Source organism: Sorex fumeus, unplaced genomic scaffold (genome assembly GCF_029834395.1).
Source record: "Sorex fumeus unplaced genomic scaffold, SorFum_2.1 ptg000050l, whole genome shotgun sequence".
NCBI classification, from domain to species: Eukaryota; Metazoa; Chordata; class Mammalia; order Eulipotyphla; family Soricidae; genus Sorex; species Sorex fumeus.
In genome coordinates, this window is record NW_026606107.1 from 504,189 (window position 1) to 524,213 (window position 20,025).

Below are 20,025 nucleotides of genomic sequence, written 5' to 3' on the forward strand. Positions count from 1 at the left end.
TATAATTGAAACACAAGCACAAAATTTGTAAGTCTACAACTGTACCTCATGGTCTCACTAATAAAAAATGGAAATGAGGAGGAAATTATTTTTCTCATACTACAATACTGAAACAACAGCTAAGTATTAAATGAGGTAAATATATAGAATTCAACTTCTTTAAATAATTTCAAATGAATGGCAATGCTTTATTATATACAATTTACCTATTTTATATGAAGAAATTTATAAAAGGAACAAAGTTTTGCTTTAGAAAGGTGATGTTGGGCCAAGGAAACACAGATATTTTTAGCACCCATTTGGGTATCATCACAACATTACATGATGGTGATGATTCCAATAATGATTGTAATAACACCAGTGATAAGGATGTTCAAAGATCTACCATTCTCTGAATATCTGTGGTGTGCCATGAATTTCATATAGCTTTCATCATTTACTTTGTACAATTTTTGACTGTTAATCTAACTAATGTATTTACTATCGTTCCAGCCCATGTATTTACTAGATTTGTAAATTTATAAGAATTTTAACATAAGTCTCCAATCACATTTTATTCACACCATTCACAAAGAGCAGTGTGTGCTAAAGATAACATTGAATGTTGTTTTTCAGATTATATTCCTTTTGGGGGAAAATTCTAAATTTTTTTTCACTTTTTTAGAATTTTTCTTTTTCTTTTTTTTTTTTTAATTTTTATTAGTGAAACACCATGAGGTACAGTTGCAGACTTACAAATTTTTGTGCTTGAGTTTCAGTTATACAATGATGGAAAATGGGCACTGGTGGAGGAATGGGTAATTGAAAAATTCTAAATTTTTTCATAAGAACTTAAGTGAAATACAGAACATGATTTTTCCTCACAAATATTTATGTGCATAATGGCATAAAACTCTGTGGTATGTACTTTTATCATAAACCATTTTAGGCCTTGTGAACTTTTGTCAATTTTCTTCTTTTTATTGAATCACCATGAGATCCACAGTTATTGGAAAGAACCACTTACTTTGCACAAGTTTTAAAGATTATATAGTTTTATTTTTCAGATGAATGAAACAATTTGGCCTTATATACTTATAAGACAGAAATTAAATTCTGGCCAAGATTTCCCTTATACTGTCTAATATTTTTAGTAATGGGTTTTCAGACCTTCAGACCTAGAATTATCAAATTAGTAATATGAATTTTTCTCACTGATTGTTACAAACGTTCACAGTATGTGATCTGTACCCAACCAAAATCTATTAAGCATTCTCTCAATACTCCCTATGATGATAATAATGATGATGATGATGATGATGAATACAATGGCAGTGGTAGAAAAAAATTCTCTTTGATCTTAAGAGTTTTGATTGGTGACCATGGATGTCTGGTCATTAAGATGACAGGTGTCCTCCAAGAAAGAAGATAAGTGGTTTCTGCACAGACACATATACTATAAAAATAATTAAGGTTGGAACTCAAGTTTATCTGGACTTATTGGACTTATCTGGCCATGGAAGTCCATCCCCTTAACCATTTTGCTCTCCCAAACTCAATGATTTTATTTCATCTTATCCTAATTATCCAACTAATCCTTTAGGATGTCAAAAAAGTGGCAATTATTCTTAATGACAGGCCTAAACAGTGCAGTGTTGCAAAGGCACTGATTCCTCTAACACTAATGTATTCAAAATTATCTTCACACCTAAATTGCACTGGACTTCAAATCATAGGCTGGGGCTGCAGTGCGTGGAGTTATTCAAATAAGAAGCAAAACCTATTTTATTCTGAAATGTAGGACCATGTGCCTATGAAAGCTTCTCCATCTGGAATCTTTTGTGTCTGTTGTCCTAGGCTGACACAGAGATCAGAAGCACTTCACTAGACGTAAAAATCTAAAATTGCCAGAAAACTATCAAAACAGGCCATGGGAAGGAGACTTGCTGGACCCATGTGGGAGTCTGTACAAGGTGGGTAGGAGAACTATGGGTGAGATCATGTCTCCAGTTTAACCCCAGTTGGGAGTGAAAAGAACACTTCATTGAACTTTGAGAGAAGAACCATCCCTTCTGCTCCAGCTACAAGATCCCCCAGTCAGGCCCAAGTCAGTTATCTTCTTGATCAGACTCTCCCAACCAAGCTTTGGACTTTATCTCCTGCCTTATAAAATATTCCCACCCCAAGAGAGTAAGGGAAAGGACAAAGCTGTGACCTGAAATGTGGGTAACTATCATCTTCTAGAGATGTCTCCAGATGCTTGCTGCATTCTGGGGCCAAAAAAAATTAAGACCACAGTGGAGAGGAGTGGGGCTGGAAAAAGGCTTTCTACATGCTGAGAGCTATCTCTCAGAACAACAGGAGAATGGATTAATCTGCCTCATGAAACTGGCACCCACATCTCATTCCTGCTGGAATCTGCCCAGCTTCATGCTGGAATATAACCTTGCAGAATGGCCAGAAAACATGAGGATTTCCCAAATATTATTATTCAGTGAAAAATTAAAACAAAGTTGAAGGCCACAGGTGTGAGACAAATTTTCAGCTGATCAAAAAATAGAGAAGTTAAATGTATTTTACTCATATTGGAAAAAGTGAATGTATAGCCAAACATGTTCAGGAAAAAATGCAATTTATAGTACGTATGTGGTGAAGAAAAAAACTGCATTTTATTTTACATTCTCTCCCTTGACTTTTTATCTTTTCTATGTCATCTTTTATATCTTGTCAAAACTGTATTTTTCCTTTAAAAGTTCACTTAAAAAATAATTGATAGGGGTTGGATCAATGGCACAGCAGATAGGACATTTGCCTTGCACAAGGCTGACCCTGGTTCAATTGCCAGCATCCCATATGGTCCCCTGAGCACCACCAGGGGTAATTCCTGAGTGCAGAGCCAGGAGTAACCCCTATGCATTGCCGGGTGTGACCCAAAAAGCTAATAAAATAAAATGGAATCTTAAAAATATATAAAAAATAAATGCTATTATAAGGCTCTATTTCTGAATCATGCAAACCAATGTTACCCAAACTATCCTATGTTCTACCTGTGTTGATTCACTAGAAAGCAGAAAGAAGAATGCAACCCACTGGACCCCAGGAAACTGGCATTTGGCACTCAGGGACTACAGTGCTCTTATGGCAGTGGGGGTCAGCCTGGAGCCAAAGATCCAGCAGAAGAGGCAGCAGTGCTTAGCAGGCATTATGTTCCCCAGGCGAGAGAGGGATGGAGCCCAACAGAGGACTGGCATATGGAAAGCCCCATCTTCCTCCCTGACTACTTATTACCTCAGTGAAGGTTCAATCATGCCAGGACCCTCCATCAAAAAATTGCTCTGTAGATATTGAATGTACTGTTTGCACAGATGGAAACAAGAACTCGTAAAGCACAGCTCATAATTTTCAGTGGCCTTGAGACAGTATTTCCCCCATGAATAATCAAGTCTTAAAACAGATGTATCAGTAATAATTGCCAGTTATATTCCCCTAATTAAGCAATCAAGAGGTAATATGAAGTTTATATTTGAACTGTTTTTTAACCAAGAGTTTAGGTGGCCCCGTTGCCCTTATAAGCTGGTTGCACATTACTTGATTCTAATTTATTAAAAAGTCCTTAAGTCATAGTGGTGTGACGTGATCATTAAAAATACAAATAGGCAAAGAGAAAAAATACACCACTCAGAAAAAAAGTTAAGCTTTTTTTATATACATATGCATGTATACACATCCACACATGTGCACACATACACACGCAATTAGGAATTTTATACTATATGTAAGCTGATGCTAAATATGCTGCTTTATAACCTGCTATTCTATTTTATGACATGAAATGAACATATTTTCATGCATCTGTGTGAAACTTCCTAACTGAAAACTAGACACAAACAATGATTTAAAACACAAACTTCAATGAGATGTTGGTAATAAGAAAACTGCCTTAAACAAAATTCTACAAGATGATTAAAAGTAAAAGGTAGGTGAAAAGTACAGCAGAAAATGCTAATAGAAAGAAATCAGGGGCCAAATTTTAGTATCATACAAAAAAAGGATTCAAGGCCTAAAGCACACAGGATAAGGACGGTTGCGTGAGTGTCTTTGCTTCCAATGCATCATCACAAACTTGTTCCTCACTCTTCTTATCTCTTCCCTAAGCCTTTCCAACTCATCTACCCCTCTTATTATTTCTTCAGGGTCCAAATGCCTAACTGGGGTGTTATCTTTAAATTCCTGGTCTGGTTGGGTCAGCCCTCCTCTAAGGCTTCTTTCTGCATCCTGGCTTACACCTTCTTGGGAAGGTTGAGGATTTTCTTCCACCACCTGTGGTACATCAACTGAAGGATGGTCTTCTTCAGCGTTTTGCATGTTCTGTGATTTTCCTTCATTTTCTTCACAAGACGTTTGCATTCTGAGTGTTGTTCTTATTTCCTTTTTGAATGAATTAATCCTAAGAAAAACCAAGGAAACAATAAGACTTGATGCCAGGCAAAAACCCAGCAGAAGTTCCCATAGAGACTGGACTTTTCTCGTTCCTTGTCCAAGTTTTCCAAGTAAAGAAAGCTGGATTCTCCGGCTGCTAACTCTCCTGACTCCACCCCTTCCTCCACCTCCCTTCCCTCCCCCCACCTCCATTCCCTGCCCCCTCTTTCCAGCTCCATCTTTTCTAGCTCCAGCCCACCATTTCCCATCAGGCCCTGCTACCAGCCTCTCGTAGCCCAGAAAAGGGAGCAGTGTGGAACAATTAACTCTTCCCTCGCCTCTTGTCTCCAACACTCCCGCCCTTTTCGACTTTCCCAAGTTTTCACAAACTACAGCCTCTCACCTGAGACCAACTGGTCCAGTCTCTGGCGTCCCCATCTCCCTCCCAAGTCTCCCCAAACTCCCACCCCCACCCATTTCCGCTTCTGTCTCTGCACAGGTCTCTGAGCGCTCTGGCTCTGGCTCTCCGGATAGGGAGAAGCTGCAGTGACCAGGGAGAGAGAGTGCTTTGGTGTTTTCCACACTCCCGCCCCCACCCCAAGGGAACTGATGCAGTTACACCCTTACACTGACCTGAAAGGATCCGGAGGATTTTCCTCCCTCTTCCCTTACTCGATTTGTGTCGCTCCCAAAGAACCAAAAGTCCTGCAGACCGACCAACAGGAGTGCTTGGGTGAGCAAGATAGTACCTGAATCACAAGTCCCCTTCAGGAGTCAAAGCCTTGTTTGGAGAGAGTTTGTCCACTTCTTCATCCTCATCCTGCTTTTAAACTAATCCCGCCTTCCCTCCCCTGTACTCACCGGTTCCCTGAAACCAGAGTGGGAAACCATGCAAGTTATTTCTGAATTATTTCACTCTCCCGGGACGGGCGATTGGCTAGCATTCTCTCCCTCTCCACCTCTCTTCCAACCCCCTTACACACAAACATCCTAAAATTTCCTGCACAAAAATAAGAGTTTGGCGATAGGATAGTATTTAGAAAGCAGCAGTCACCTTGCTAGATTTCTGTTCTCTGACTCCTTATTCTCAGAGCCCTAAGGCAGAGCTAACTTTTATACTGACCTGAAAGGATCCGAGACACTTTTTCCCTCCGGCAATAGGGAGCTGCTTCAGGGAAACAGGCCCTGGACTCTAAGGACTTCTGCACACGTCGACTCCTGGTCACGTGAGGGTAGCGTCATCAATGAGCTCGCGTCCTCAAATACCCCTCCCATTTAACACTGCAGCCCGCTACCTACATTCCCTCCACTTGATACTATCGATCTTCTTTCTTATTTGCCAATCAGAAACAATAAAAGTGATTATCGTTTCTGTGCAGTTTTTATTTGTTTTTCCTAGATTACCAAGAAAAGGGTCAGTTAATCTATGATTTCTTCTTTTGCGAAATCTTACTCTAAGTTGTCCTTCCCCGCTTCCTCCCCAGAAACCCAACAAACGCACTATTTCCCCAGGATTCCTAGCTTGCAAGCATTCAAACTGGCGGGCAAAAGAGGTGGGTGGGTGAGGGTGGAGGGAGGGGTTAGAAAAGAATCCAGGAATGAAGAGGTGGGTCTTTTCTCCCTCTTTTGTGTTCAGTATTTCAGACAATCTATTCTAAAAATGATACTAAACCCGATATGCCATGTAAGCAATGTTTGACACAAATGGAGACCAAGTTACATCTATTTTGGAAAAGTTTTCAAATGGCTACACAGGAAACGACAGTTTTCACAACAAAGGATGTAGCAACTATTCTTTAATCTTTCTAAAACAGCGCATTTAAAAGTTGATTCTCAAATTAATCTATGAAAAGAGACCCAGTTTTCTCTTGCTAGTAATTGTATGTAAACAATCCACTATTTTTTGATACCTTTCACTTCGTTTTCAATGAAAGCTTTAGATCGATCTCACCTTTCTTCTGCAGGATTCCTGCCTTGTTAATCAGATGAGTCCAGCAAAACAAAAAGCCTGTTGTCTCTGAGTAAACTTCAGATTGGAACTCAAAGAAACATGTTAGGAAATAATTTTCATACACTGATGAAACACGCATAAATGAGAGTTCCCTGTAATTACCATCAGGAAAGGCTTTTTAGCAGGAAGAATTTTCGTTCACTCATAGTATTTTTAAGATACACTAGTATCATTCACTTTATTTCATTAAAAAAGTGAACAACCAAATATGGATAACTGTTAATGATCAGAGAGAATTTTTGTAAAAATATAAATTTCCTGTAAAAGTAGTATCTTAAATGAAACTGATATACCTGAAACCTAAAACACTGAGGCATACTAATAGTGCCTCAAATAACAATCTGGGCAGTGGAGCAAGCTGGAAAATCAGAATAATCAGAAAGGGGAATGTGTCAGTCAACAATAGAGACCACTATAGGAAGGACTCGAAAAAGTTTAATATAAATATATTCGCCAGATTAGTGTAATTATTAACTATTGTATTTCCTTTTCATAGTGGGGACAACTGTGATAATTTTTAAATTCAGGATATGGAAAACTAGACCCTTTTGATGTACAGATCTTCATTATGAAGTTTAAAAATGTATAGACTTAGGTTGAAGGGGTACAGGGAGTTCAATGAAATGCGGAAGATGAATATTAGTACTTTGTTACTGTTACGATGTGGCAACAAAACATTTGAAAACTTGAAACTATACCTAAAAATATACAACCTCATAAACCAATATTATCACAAAATTAATTAAGAAAAATATACACAAACATATATTATATATATATTAACCACTGTACCCAAATTTATGCTACTCCTTTATAGTTTTTTTTTCCCTTCTCTAAACTCTGGCAACCACTCGTCTATTCCTAATTACTATAGTTTGACCTTTTACAGAATATTATAGAAATAAAATCTATTATATGTCATATTTAGAGACAGACTTCTGAGCATAATGCCCTGGAAATTTGTTTAAGTTGTTTCAAATATCAATATTTTATTCTGTTCTTTTTTGCTGAATAGTATTCTATTATATGAATGTTTCAGTTTATTTATCTGCATGCCCTTTAACTGGCATCTGGCTTGTTCCCTGTTTGAATAATTATTAAAAGGGTGATACAAACATGTTTATAGATTTAGGGGGTTTTTGCTTCTTGAACTGTTAAGAGTAAATCCTTCTCTGTGTTAGAGTAAACCCTTCTCTGACCTAGAGCAGACTTCAGTGCCTTTTTCTTCAATATACCAACATTACCAATAAATTACATGTGAGTCTACAATGTTTTAAACTTGTCACTCATTTTGTTGAAAGCCCTGGATGACAATTCTACCATCCTCAAAGTAAGTCCTACTCTTCTCATCCTGAGAAGTTTCATCAAAAGTGAGTCTCACAGCGCATACATATAGATTCATTCACTTCTCTGCCCCATCCAAAAGAAACTTTCATACAATACACCCCAAGTGTTACTTTCCCTTTATCTTTGCATGTAATTTTCTTTCTCCTGATTGTCTTCCTCTTATTCCTAGGTTCTCTTACAAGTCCAGTCTTCATCACTTCTCCTCTGAAACCCCTCAAGTTGAAAGTGTTTTCTCTCTCCTCTGTCATTTTTATAATTAGTATCCCTACTTGTTGCATTTTGCAAAGGTTACCTTGTACTTCTCTCCTTTTCTATGTGTCTGAGGGGATAGGGAGAAGTGGAAGAGGAAGGTAGGTAGCATTTTACCACTGAAGCTTTTATACATGACTTTCTATCTAAATATTTTTTCTATTTTACCTTTACAAGTTACTTTTGTATTATTTTTATTTCAAGAGTCTACATTCAGCAATTTCTCCAGCATATTCTTCATTGTTGTAGCAAAGCTCATTCTATAGAAAAGCTTGAGATGACTACTCTTTTCCATTATTTCTCTCACATGCTTTATGTGTTGAACCTATACCTCCCAACTTGGCAAAATCTGACCCAGAGTCAAAGGTTTGTCTGTATAGCATGGACTCAAGTGGGACCATCTTATTTGACCCTTCAGAGTGTGAGCTTTTCCAACACAGTGCACCACTTTGTTCCACTGAACAGAAATCACTCATGTTTTAATATGAATAATGCATAAAGAACCTGTATTACTTTCCACTAAGATTGTATCTATTCCAAATAGCAAACTCTTCTAACATCTTTCCTGTTAATACATATTCCCAGTATTTGGAAATTGGGCATGGATACATTTCAAGTATTCAACAACTGATCTGAATGGCTACTCAGATTAGATAATTTGTTATCATAATTTGTCATTTCAACTGTTCCCATACTGTATATATTGGTCACATAAATAGGAATCTCTGAGTTGATCTGCTTTTGCTTTGTTTGTTTTTGTTTTGAGATCAGTGCTGTGATCAGTGCTTACTCTTGGTTCTGTGCTTAAGGATCATTTTTGGTGGATTCATGAGACCACATAGAGTGCCAGGGATCAAACCTGAGTTGCTCACATGTAAAGCAAGCACCCTACCCACTGTACAATCTCTCTGGCTCACACGTGCAAAGCATGCACCTCTGAGCTCTGTGCTATCTCCCTAGCATTTGAAATGTCTGCTTCAGGTATTGATGGTAGAAGAAGATGCCATTGTGAGCTTTGCTCTTTATGTGCGCCATCTGTAGAAACAATACCACTATTAGGACATTCTAAAGAACTGATTATGCAATAAAGTGAAATAACAATTAAAATCTTTGGGTTTATAATAAGCCTTAACTACTCTCAGTAAAACTTATTACCTTAGAGGTAAAATTTTTCTCTTACCAGTATGTAATCTTGTATAAATTCTTTTAGTCTTAATTTAGTCACCTATCTAGAGGGCATAATCCTTCCCTCAGAATTGTGTATCAGAATTAAAGAAATTAAACATATGAAAAAATGATGCTTTCTATCACCTCTAGACCAGTATAAAAAAGTAATATGATGTGAGAGAGTGTACAGAGTTTAAGGTGCCTGTCTTGCATGAAGCCAACTTTATTTCAATCCCCAGCACCAGATATGGCCTCCCAAGTACCACTTTGATGACTCTTAATCACCCAAGAGTGATCCCTCTCCACAAAGCCAGGAGTAAACCCTAAGAACCATTGTATTGACTCAAAACCTAAAAAAATAAAAGAACATGAGCTCTCCAAATATTCTTTTATTTTTGATGCAGCAATGTGATGACTAATCCAAATTTCTGAGAAGCTTGTGGCATAGCCTCTCTATCCCCATGTCTCATAAAGTTTCAAATGTAAACCTTTATAGTGGTACGTTGCTGATATTTTAGAGTTTTTAGCTACACAAACATAAACTTAACCTATCCTGACAAATACAAAAATGATCCTCAAACTTAAGCAACAGAATATTTGATAAGCTTGTAAAAATATGCACCACATGTGATAAAACTATATTGAGGAAAGGTAATAATAGGAATAATAGAGAGAAGTACACAATTACTATTTCTATAGGGCAATACTTAGTGACACTCCTTAAGATTAAGATCATTCGTGGTTATACTAACATTACCAAACTTGACAGTTTATTGGGGTGCTCAATTATTATATCACAAGGTCAATAAATAATGATTAAAGTTAAGGAGTCAAAAATGTCAGTTGCAAGTCCCATATCTAACTGACTTGATCTGGAATAAACAAGAAGTCATTACAAATCAACAATAAAGACAACCAGCTACATTTTAAAAATGAATAAGTGATTTGAATACAGTAGTACCTTCTTATCTACTGTTCCTCTATTCACAATTTCAGTTCCCTGTAGAAAACCATGTACAATAAGGTATTTTGACAGCCACCACATTGCTATAAATGCTCTATTTTATTATCATTGTTGTTCACCTCCTAATGTTCTTAATTTATAAATTAAACTTAATCACAGATATAAATGTATAAGTGAAACAGAATAATAGATTTTGGTACTATCCAAGACTTCAAGACATCCTTTGGGGGTCTTGGTTAGTATCTCTCACAAATAATGGGGCACTGCTGCACGCATTTTCCCAAATATATCACAAATGGACAATAAACACAAGAAAAGATGTTTAACATCACCATCCATTCAAGAAAAATAAATTAAATTCCTCTGGGATTCCACTTCATACCTAGAAAGATGGTTATAATAAATATATAGGCAATGACAATTGTTAACAAGGATATGAAAAAATTGCAACTTTTGATCACTGCTGATGGGATCTTCAATCACAGCTACTTTGAAAAAGTTTGGCACTTTCTCAAAAACGCAAACACAGATTTACCATGGAATACAACAGTTTCGGTTTTAAGTACATACCCAAGAAACCTGAAAAAATTACATGCAAAAATATGCACATAAATATTCAGTACTGATACATACTACACTATGAGTGAACATTGAAATACTGTGCTAAATGAAAGAAGACACAAGAGACCATATATTATAAGACTGCATTTATATGAAATGTCCAAAATAGGCAAATCCAAAGAGATTGAAAGATTAGTATTTTTCAGGTGCTGGGAGAGAGAACAGGAAATCCTGTGTGCTAGTGAATGTGAACTTTTTTTTAGGGTTATGAAAATGTCTTGAAATGAGATAGTGATAATTTCAAAACTCAATGTTACTAAAACCTATAAACGGTACACTTTAAATTGTGAACTTTCTACAATATTAAATTACATTTCAATAAGTGTTAAAAGAAACAACAATGTAAACATATTATTCAGAAATATGAAGGTTAATATCAGAAGAAAAAAAACATTTATGATAGTTGTCCCAAAAGAATAAGAGTATGGAATGCAAGGCTGACTGAAGTTTTAATAAAATCTTCTGCACTATTGGATTTTAAAGTTTGTATATTATCATTTGACAAAAATAACTAAAAGCAAAGGACATGCAGGCATGTTTGTGCAAACACATACACATCGTGAAAACAAATCAAAAGAGATTCTGATACATTACATTTGAACTGGGAGTAAGGATTCTGTACTTTAAACAGAATAGTTAGGTGATTTTGATCCAGGTGGTCTGCTAATGACTGGCAAACTTTGAGAAACACTAGTATATCCAATGTCAAAATATTTGGCAATAGATTGTAGTTTAACTCCTCTCCTGCCATATCCCCTTTGGAGAGACAAGCTTCACTCGCTAAAATATGAAAGTACATGTTCAAGGTTATGTGTTTAATCAGGGAAAGAACTATAACAAGAATTGAGGCCTTCAGACTTAATAATTAACGTACTCATTTAAGTTTCTACTATGTGTCATGGCTATCAAAACAAGTAAGGTAAATTGTTTGCTTTGAAATAGGCAGATCTAATGGGATAATTATTATTCCTTAAAAAATACATTAAGATTTTGCAAAGCAAGTTTCCACATTTCATGTCCATAGTGACAAAATTATAAGATGAGAAAAGTAATCTTCTCCATAATTCCATAGGAACATAGTAGAATTTAATTTACCAGAAAAATAAAAGATCTTTCTTACTTTTGAGGACTCTAGTCCATCAGCAAAAGCAGGGGATGGGGGGTGGGGAAGAGTGGAAAGGCTAAGGAAAGTAAAGGATCAATGAGAAATGGAACAGAGCCCATCAGATATGACATTACCCAGGGGAGAGTGGCACCTACCTCTCAGCTCTCTGGACTTATTCCTGAGCACGGGTGAGACCTCCCTCAGCTCTCCTCCAAACATCTGACAAGGCACTGGTCCTGGTGGTACAGGAGAGAGGACAGGAGCCAGCCCAACCCAACTCAAACACTCAATACCTCACCTGATCTTCTTTACATCATAGAAGGCAAGTTTCATGCTTATCTCACAGAACAGATTGTCCCTTATTGCAATGGATCTGTGATAACTTCCGGGTTGATTCCTCCAACTTTGAGTCCTAAAGAAAATGTGTTTTACTTAACATTTCAAGACCTGACAAATGAATTCTAAGTGATTCCACTGCCTTCATTAATTCATTGAACAGTTATTTGATTGACTTATGCTATGCATTTTACCGTTTTGATGTTTTATTATTTATTTGTATGTTTAGTTTTAGTTTGCAGGCCACAAGCTTTGGTGCTCATAGGACCAAAAGGTGCTAGATTTTAGCCTGGGGTTCCAATATGCAAAGCAATGGGTCCAGCTCTTTGAGCAATCTCTCTGCCCAATAATTTTTTAAAGAAAAAAGTACAAATTGGAGAAAGAGCAATTTCTTTCACTTCAACCATTCAAAGAAGACCATTATTTCTTTTGGTCTACCCAGTTCCATAATTTTCCATATGCATGGATGTGTTGTGCAACTAAATTTAGTTTTGTCCCAAAACCGGGCCAATGCTGCATATGCAGTTCTAAGAACTGTTTTTTTAAATTAATATTTTACAAAGTATCACAAACATCTCTTCCATGCATTCTAGCTGGATCAAAAGACTGCTGGTAACAAGAGTGACACCTAAAGCAAAGTATCAGCATAAGGTAAAGCACATAGTCTGGCAAATGCTTGCCAGGGTAAGCAGGGTCTACAATATTCTCATCAGAGAGATCAGAATTCAAGGCCAAAGGCATTAAGCATATGGAAGATCTTCTAAGTCTGACCCTTACCTCCGCCCCTCACTCCCCTGACACTCGGTTGGCCCCTTGAGGCAAATGAATCCTGCATATCTCTTTGCATCCAATGAAAACCACCCACTTTCTGCTTTTTCCTTAGGTCTTCCTGAGCCCTTGACAATTCTCCACACTCTTGCATCTCCTCACTGTCCAAATGCCTCTCCTGTAAGTTCTCCTGAAAGTCTCTGGAGAAATCCTCCATCCCCCGGTCCGATTTTCTTTTCGCTTTCCGGGACACACGATCTTCAGCTGGGTGTTTTTCTGCTGCCCATGGCTCGCTCCCTGGCTTTCCCTGGAAGTCTGGCTCACCCTCACTGTGTCTTTTTCCCTCTTCCTTGAACTTGCCCTGCTTTCCTTGCTTGCCCTCATCTGACTGTCCCTCACCAACTGCCTGTCCCTCAACCTGACGCTTTCTGTGTCCTGGATTCCACTTTATGTGCGGCATTTCATCATCCACTGACTTTCCTTCATCTTCAGGCTCTACTTCAATTTCTGGCTTTCCCTCATTTTCTAGGTTTCCTTCATTTTCTGGCTTTCCTTCATTTTCTTTGTAGATCTTTTCCATGTTGAGACTTTCCCTCCTTTTCCTGTCTTAGGAGACAAAGAAGAGACAAAGGAGAATGACGATAGAGATAATAGAATACAAATGCTAGTACTTGCCTATGAGTTTTCTTGGCCCTATCCCAACTTCCAGGTATACTCCCACCCATACCTGCCCCTCCCTTTTCTTTCTAATCCATACATGTTTACAGAAACCATTAGTGTAGAAAAGCCTACAGACATTTCTCTCTACATTTAAGTGGAAGTGTGCAGAGAGATGTATAAAAGATTTGCTTCTATAAATTTTGCACTGGCATGGTTATGCTCATTTTAACTGACTGGTGCCAACTTACACTGACCTGAAGGAATCCTGCTCATTTCTTCTGTTTCCCCTTCTCTGCAATTACGGACATACATAACTGCAGATACAACACATTAATAACTAGTTCTGATTTCAGCGCTACTCTATCTCAGGGGGCTTTGCAGAGGCCACACCTCTCTCTCTTGCTATTTTATTCTCCCATGTATCTTCATTAGCCTTAAAACATTAAGTTCTCTTAGGTTTTGACAGAGGCTATTATTCTGCGATTGTAATATGGGAGGCTTGGAGATGGTGTGATAGTGACCTGTACATCTTCTGCTCAGATTTAAGTCACTCCTGCAGGTTCTAGGGTAGTTGCCTTCTCCAACTGACCTTTACTGATCCTGCAGGTCTTTCCTTTTCTTGTCTGGGTTGGTGTTTACAACCACAGACCCGAAGACCTGCAGAGAGATAGGAGATAGGTGAATGGGTAACAGATTGAAAAGTGAATAGGAAGTGAAAACTGGCTCTTTTAAGACATAAAATGTCAAAAATTTCCCAACATCTTCCACTTTCAGTGGAAATTCCCAGGTAAATTCCCCAGTATTTATCTGATGCCACAAATTAACTGCAGCCATTCCCTAACAGCCTCTGGCTTGTCTGTGACTAGGTAATGGAAAAGAAATATTATTTCCACAATGTCTCTGTGTTACTAAACTCTCATCCCAAATTTATTTCTATTTTTTCCTGCAAAATGATCAAGGTCCTGGACAGTGATACTTAGCAGATCCTGCTGCGTTTAAGTCTCTGCCATCCTCACCCACACACCTCATGGTACCCAAATGGCATAAAGTCCATCACTTCTTTGAAAATGATGATGGTAGAGTTAGGTGCAAGGCAAAAATGCCCAGAGCACGCACACCTGTGTACTCTTCACTCTGCACAGGCCCAGAAAGATCACATTTTCCTGCAATGCAAGATACAGATTATTCCCAAGCTCAGTAAAATTTCTGGTCCTTGTTATCTGCTCTCAATCCTCCCTAATTCAGAAATCACTCTCTAGCTACAGGAAGCTCATCTCCAGATCAGTCTGTACCCCAGGGCTCTGCAGCACCTCCTCTGCCCCCGCCCTTACAGACCACCATTTCCTGCTCCAAAATGGACGTAAGGTGAAAAGATAACGCAGAAAGCAGGCCTTGTCCCTTTGCTAGCTCTGCACTCCCCCATCACTCACAGGCTGTACCCTCCTTCCACAGCGCCAGAGGGACCAATCGCACTTCTCTACTCGGGTTCTTCACTTCCGGACATCGCAGGATCGCCCACCTTCTGGGAGATTCCGATTCATTCTCAATCCCTATTGGTTCTCAATCACTCCCCTCCATTTCTAGTGCTGAAGGAATGGGCATCCGCGAGTGACTGAGAGAATTCAGCCCTAAACCCGCCCTGGTCTTTGCCATTTGACAGCCCACTCCAGAGCCTGCAGACTGCAGTGAATTTGTAGCCATCAACAACATCCTTTTCCCATAAATCCACATTTATCCAAGGAATAAAAGACCGTTTCCTCAGCACACAATTTTCTGCGCCAAAATAAATGGGGGTAGAAAAGGGTGGAAAATGAATAGCAAACCGGCTCTTCTGTAACCCCTACCCCACTTTCTAATCCAAGGATTCCCCCAGCCCCACCACGGTTTATACATACCTGCAGGGTTATAGGGTAGTTGCTCCTCTGTCCCTTCGACTAAAATCTGTCTTCCTTCACGGACACAAGGAGCTGAAACCTGCAGGACAGGGATGGCTGCACACGTCAGCTCCTGATCACGTGAGGGACACGTCACTGGTGGGCTCGGGATCCCTACTTCCCTCCAGCCGGCAGAAAGTGATTCCGGAGCCAGACCACACCTTCCTCTCCTTAATAAACACTACCGGCCCCTCCCCAGCCTGGCCTCTGCCTCCCTCCCTCACCCTTCCCGGCATTTGAGACCCTGTCACTCATTTACGTCTTTACCAGAGAGGATTGGTTTTTTTGTTTGTTTGTTTCGTTTTGGGGGCCACACTCCGTGATGCTCAGGGACTATTCCTGGCTCTGCACTAAGGAATCACTCCTGGCTGCCTCTAGGGACCAAATGGGTTGCCAGAGATCAAACCCGGGTCGAGGGTCGACCGTGTGCAGGGCAAGCACCCTACCTGCTATACTATCTCTAAGGCCCCTTTATCAGAGGTTCTTAAACCAGCAGTCAAATACCTTTACTTCCCGCTGTACTATACCTTTTTTATTACGCGAGGGAGCGGCGAGGGATAGAGTGATGGAAAGAATGCAACTTCTCCTAGGACTTCAGGCTACCATGAGTGCAACTCTGGGAAATTGTTTTTCTTTTTCCTTTTCTTCATGTATCTAATCAGTTCTTCTGTTAATCTAACTTAATCTAACTCTAATTACTCAGTCGTTGATGTTCATTCCTCCTGTCCGCTGGACCTTCACATAATAAGTTCTGGGTGGATTTTTAAGTATGTAGACAGGTAGTTGAAATAAGGATTAATTTTCTCCTTCAGTTTTTTTCAGTTTTATTGTTTCCTTTACCACGTGTTACTTTTATGAGCAAAAATGTAAGGTTAATTAAATTTGGGGAAAGAAATGCTTGAGATAAAGGAGAAAAACAGTAACATTAAAAACTTCAAAGACCTGGGGCTGGAGTGATAGCACAGCGGATCAGGCATTTACCTTACCGAGTTCGATTCCCAGCATTTGGTCCCATTTGGTCCCCCCAGCACCGCCAGGAGTAATTCCTGAGTGCATGCGCCAGGAGAAACCCCTGTGCAACACCGAGTGTGACCCAAAAAGAAAAAAAAAACTTCAAAGATCTTTACTTCCAGATTAAGATCTGACTATTAATTTTTTACTATATAAAAACAAATTTGATTGGCTTATACATTTTTATAAGTAGCTGGTTCTGTTATATTTTATTGCCCATCCCCAGAAATACATGTATCTAATGCTCTCATGTTTTTTACATGTATCTAGAGCTCTCCATTACTGAGAGATAAGTAACCTTTTCAGAATTTTATGGCTAAAACAATATCAGTCTTGAAAATTTAAAACAATATTGGCCTTGAAAACAGTTATTTTCTTCAAAAGTTTAACTATAAATAAAGTAGATGAAAAGGTGAGGGTGGATACATGGACTGATTTTCTCTGCCCTATCACGAAGTAGAAGGTATGTCGTCTCCTGTGCTGCCTCCTTCACATCTTCCAGCATATACAGTATCTTTCAACCTTTACATTCAGGTTGTTGGTCACTCAAAAAATGTACTTGGAGAGGTGACTAAAGTGCTTTCCTAAGTAAATGTAAATGCTTCTCCTTCCTTCCTTCTCTCAAATACCCACAAAAATAACTCAATTCACCCTTAATTCCTGGGGGGAAATAAGGAATTGGCAATAGGACCATTGAAAACCACATCAGATCCATTCTAGTCCCTTGAGCAGAGGACTTCCACAAAGCCTGGATAAATTATTGCTGAGGAAGAAACTTTACACACAATGTTCTCTGCCTTTACTTACTGTGTCCCAGTGGAAGTTTCTTTAAATTCTGCCTGCTGCCTATCGCCTGATTTAGGAGATACAGTTTGTTGAATCTCTCAACTCCAATATTCTCCCCTCTGTGGTGTCTTAGAGGAAACTTGTCATGTCTTAAGGTTACAGTCTGACAGTTCACATCTACCCTAGTGCCCTCTTGAGTAGAATGAGGCAAGTGTCTAAGAAACACTGACACTCTGACAATACAGATTCACCTTTACCAGTTATTCTCAATAGAGGGCCACCTGAAATGATATGCAGGATTGCAGATATTTGGGAGGAAATGGGATATATATACTCATAGAAAGAAGATACATATACCAGGAACCTGAGAAACCCTAAAGATGAGCAAATTGGAAAAGGGCAAAAACAAATAGCAGCTGAGCAATGGTAAAGGAAGAACACCTGTTTCTTGGCTTTCTTAAATAGAGAAGCATAGGTATCCCTTGGAACTAACTATGTTAAAAAATATATGCATATATACATGTGGCTAGGGTGTGATATGATATAGACTTTTTGTTGGGTGTGTACATTTGCACAGTATAGGAACTAGGCTCTTATTACTCTCTTTAAATACTCAAAAGTGTATCTAATAAAATATAAAGGCCAACTAGCAAAGAGAATATATCTTTATAGACTTTTTTTTCACATAGGACTATATCTTTAGGAAAATTGATATAACATAAAATTAACCATTTAACAATTAACCAATTAACCAGTACACAACTTAAATTGCATATAGTACAGTGTTGTGAAGCCATCTATCATCTTTATCTAGTTCCATAACATCTGCAGTAACTGCAGAGGAGACCCTACATCCATTAAGCATTGCATTTTTCCCTTTCCCCAGTCCCTAGCAATACCCAATTTGTTTTCTGTCTCTGTGGAATTATCTCTATTCATATTTCATATAAATGCAATAATATAACATGTGACATTTTGTGTCTTATTTATTTCACTTGGTATGTTTTCAAGTTATAGCTTTTACCAGTATAATATGCCATTCCTTTTAATGACAAATAATATTTTATCGTATGCCTATAGTCATAAAGTTTAGCTTATTCATTTTAAATATTGATGGGTATTTATATTATTTCCAATTTTTGACTCTAGCTAATAGGGCTGCCTTAAACATCTGTGTGTACGTTTTTGTGTGTATGTTTTCTTTTATTTATCTTGAGTATATACCTAGGAATGGAATTGATGGATCATATGATAATATTTTAACATTCTGAAGACCTGCCAAACTCTGTTTAACAGCAGCTGTAACATTTTTTTCATTTATACCATAATTATGCTAGGTTTCAAATATCTCAACATTCTCTTAATAATAGTTTCCATTTTGATATTAGTAAGATGAGATTTTTGTGTTTAAGAAATGGTTGTGATTTGCATTTTTCAGTATTCATGATAATATTTTATTCATGTTGTAGCAAAATGCAAGGTTTCATCATCTTTAATGGCAGAGTAGTATTGGGATGAGGGTGTTATATATACACATATAACACTATATATATGTATATATATATATAAAACACCATATATATGCACATATACCCGCTGCTGGGTCAATGAGGATTTAGGTTGTTTCCATATTTTTACTATTTTTGAATACTGTTATTAGAAACATGGGGCTAAAATATCATTTTATTGTAGTGCTTTTAAATCCTTTGAATTAATGCCTGGAAATAGTATCACTGGATCATATTTCTATTTTTAGTCATCTAAGGATTCTCCACATGATTTCCCATAGAGGCTGCACAAATTTAGATTTTATTCAACAATTTACAAGAGTTCTTTTTGAATTCTCTACATCTTTGTCAACACTTGTTGGTTCCAGTATTTTATATAAGCTAATCTTATAGGGTTGAGGTGATATCTCATCATAGTTTTGATTTGGATTTCCTTAATAACAAGTGATGCTGAGTATTTTTTAAATCTGTCTGTGAGCCATCTGTATGTTTACTTTGGTTTTCTGATTTTATTTTTGTGCCACACCCGGTGGTGCTCAGGGGATACTCCTGGCTCTGCACTCAGAAGTCACATTTTACAGTGTTCAGATGAATATACAAGAGCCTGAGATAAAACTTAGATCTGGCACATGCAAGCCATAAAATAACCCCATTACTATCTCCCAGCACCTTGTGTTCTTTAGATAGAGTTCTATTTATGTATTTTGCCATTTTTATTGTATATTGTTGCTGTTGAACATGAAGCTTTGTCATGGACTTAATGATCCCATCATTGGAAATTAGGTTTCAACATAAATTTGAGGAAACTTAAACATTCAATGTCCTAAATATATATATATATATATATATATATATATATATATATATATACATGTTCCTTCTCCTGTATTTATTTCTTTCCTTTGTGTGTGTGGAAGGTGGGGGTGGTCACAGTTAGACCAATATAGCAGTACATAGGAGCTACTAGCACCTGACATGGTGCTCAGGGGTCACTCCTAGCATTTGCTGATGAACTATGAGGTGCCAAGGATTAAACCATGTCTCCAGCACATAAGGCATACACCCTGGCATTTTGAACTATATCCTTAGCCTTCTTTTCTTTTTATTCTTTGCTCCTTTAATTTTAGACTTTCAGTCATCAAAAGCCATTATTTTTATTT

The 20,025-nt window shown here is 38.0% G+C and overlaps 2 protein-coding genes and 1 pseudogene across 3 annotated transcripts in view; all 3 read right to left on the bottom strand.

The window, feature by feature from the left end:
• The window catches only part of BEX4 (brain expressed X-linked 4), a 101,554-nt gene that overhangs the window by 63,379 nt on the left and 18,150 nt on the right, over window positions 1–20,025 (bottom strand). The gene's annotated exons all lie outside the window — the stretch shown is intronic.
• Window positions 3,665–5,644, bottom strand: TCEAL8 (transcription elongation factor A like 8). Of its 2 annotated transcripts, none has more exons than XM_056124098.1 (3): window positions 5,522–5,644; window positions 5,032–5,147; window positions 3,665–4,426 (listed from the first exon to the last, which is right to left on the bottom strand). In XM_056124098.1, the coding sequence occupies exon 3, from the start codon at window positions 4,384–4,386 to the stop codon at window positions 4,033–4,035; it is 354 nt and encodes a 117-aa protein (XP_055980073.1). In that variant the 5' UTR covers window positions 4,387–4,426; window positions 5,032–5,147; window positions 5,522–5,644; the 3' UTR covers window positions 3,665–4,032. The 2 variants fall into 2 exon arrangements, with proteins under 2 accessions (XP_055980073.1, XP_055980072.1); XM_056124097.1 differs by having other exon boundaries at window positions 5,032–5,103; window positions 5,522–5,639.
• Window positions 11,070–15,668, bottom strand: LOC130032547 (transcription elongation factor A protein-like 5; annotated as a pseudogene).

Coding starts and splice junctions, on each gene's coding strand:
- TCEAL8 (XM_056124098.1), bottom strand. CDS start 4,386: ATGCAAACGTCTTGTGAAGAAAATGAAGGAAAATCACAGAACATGCAA.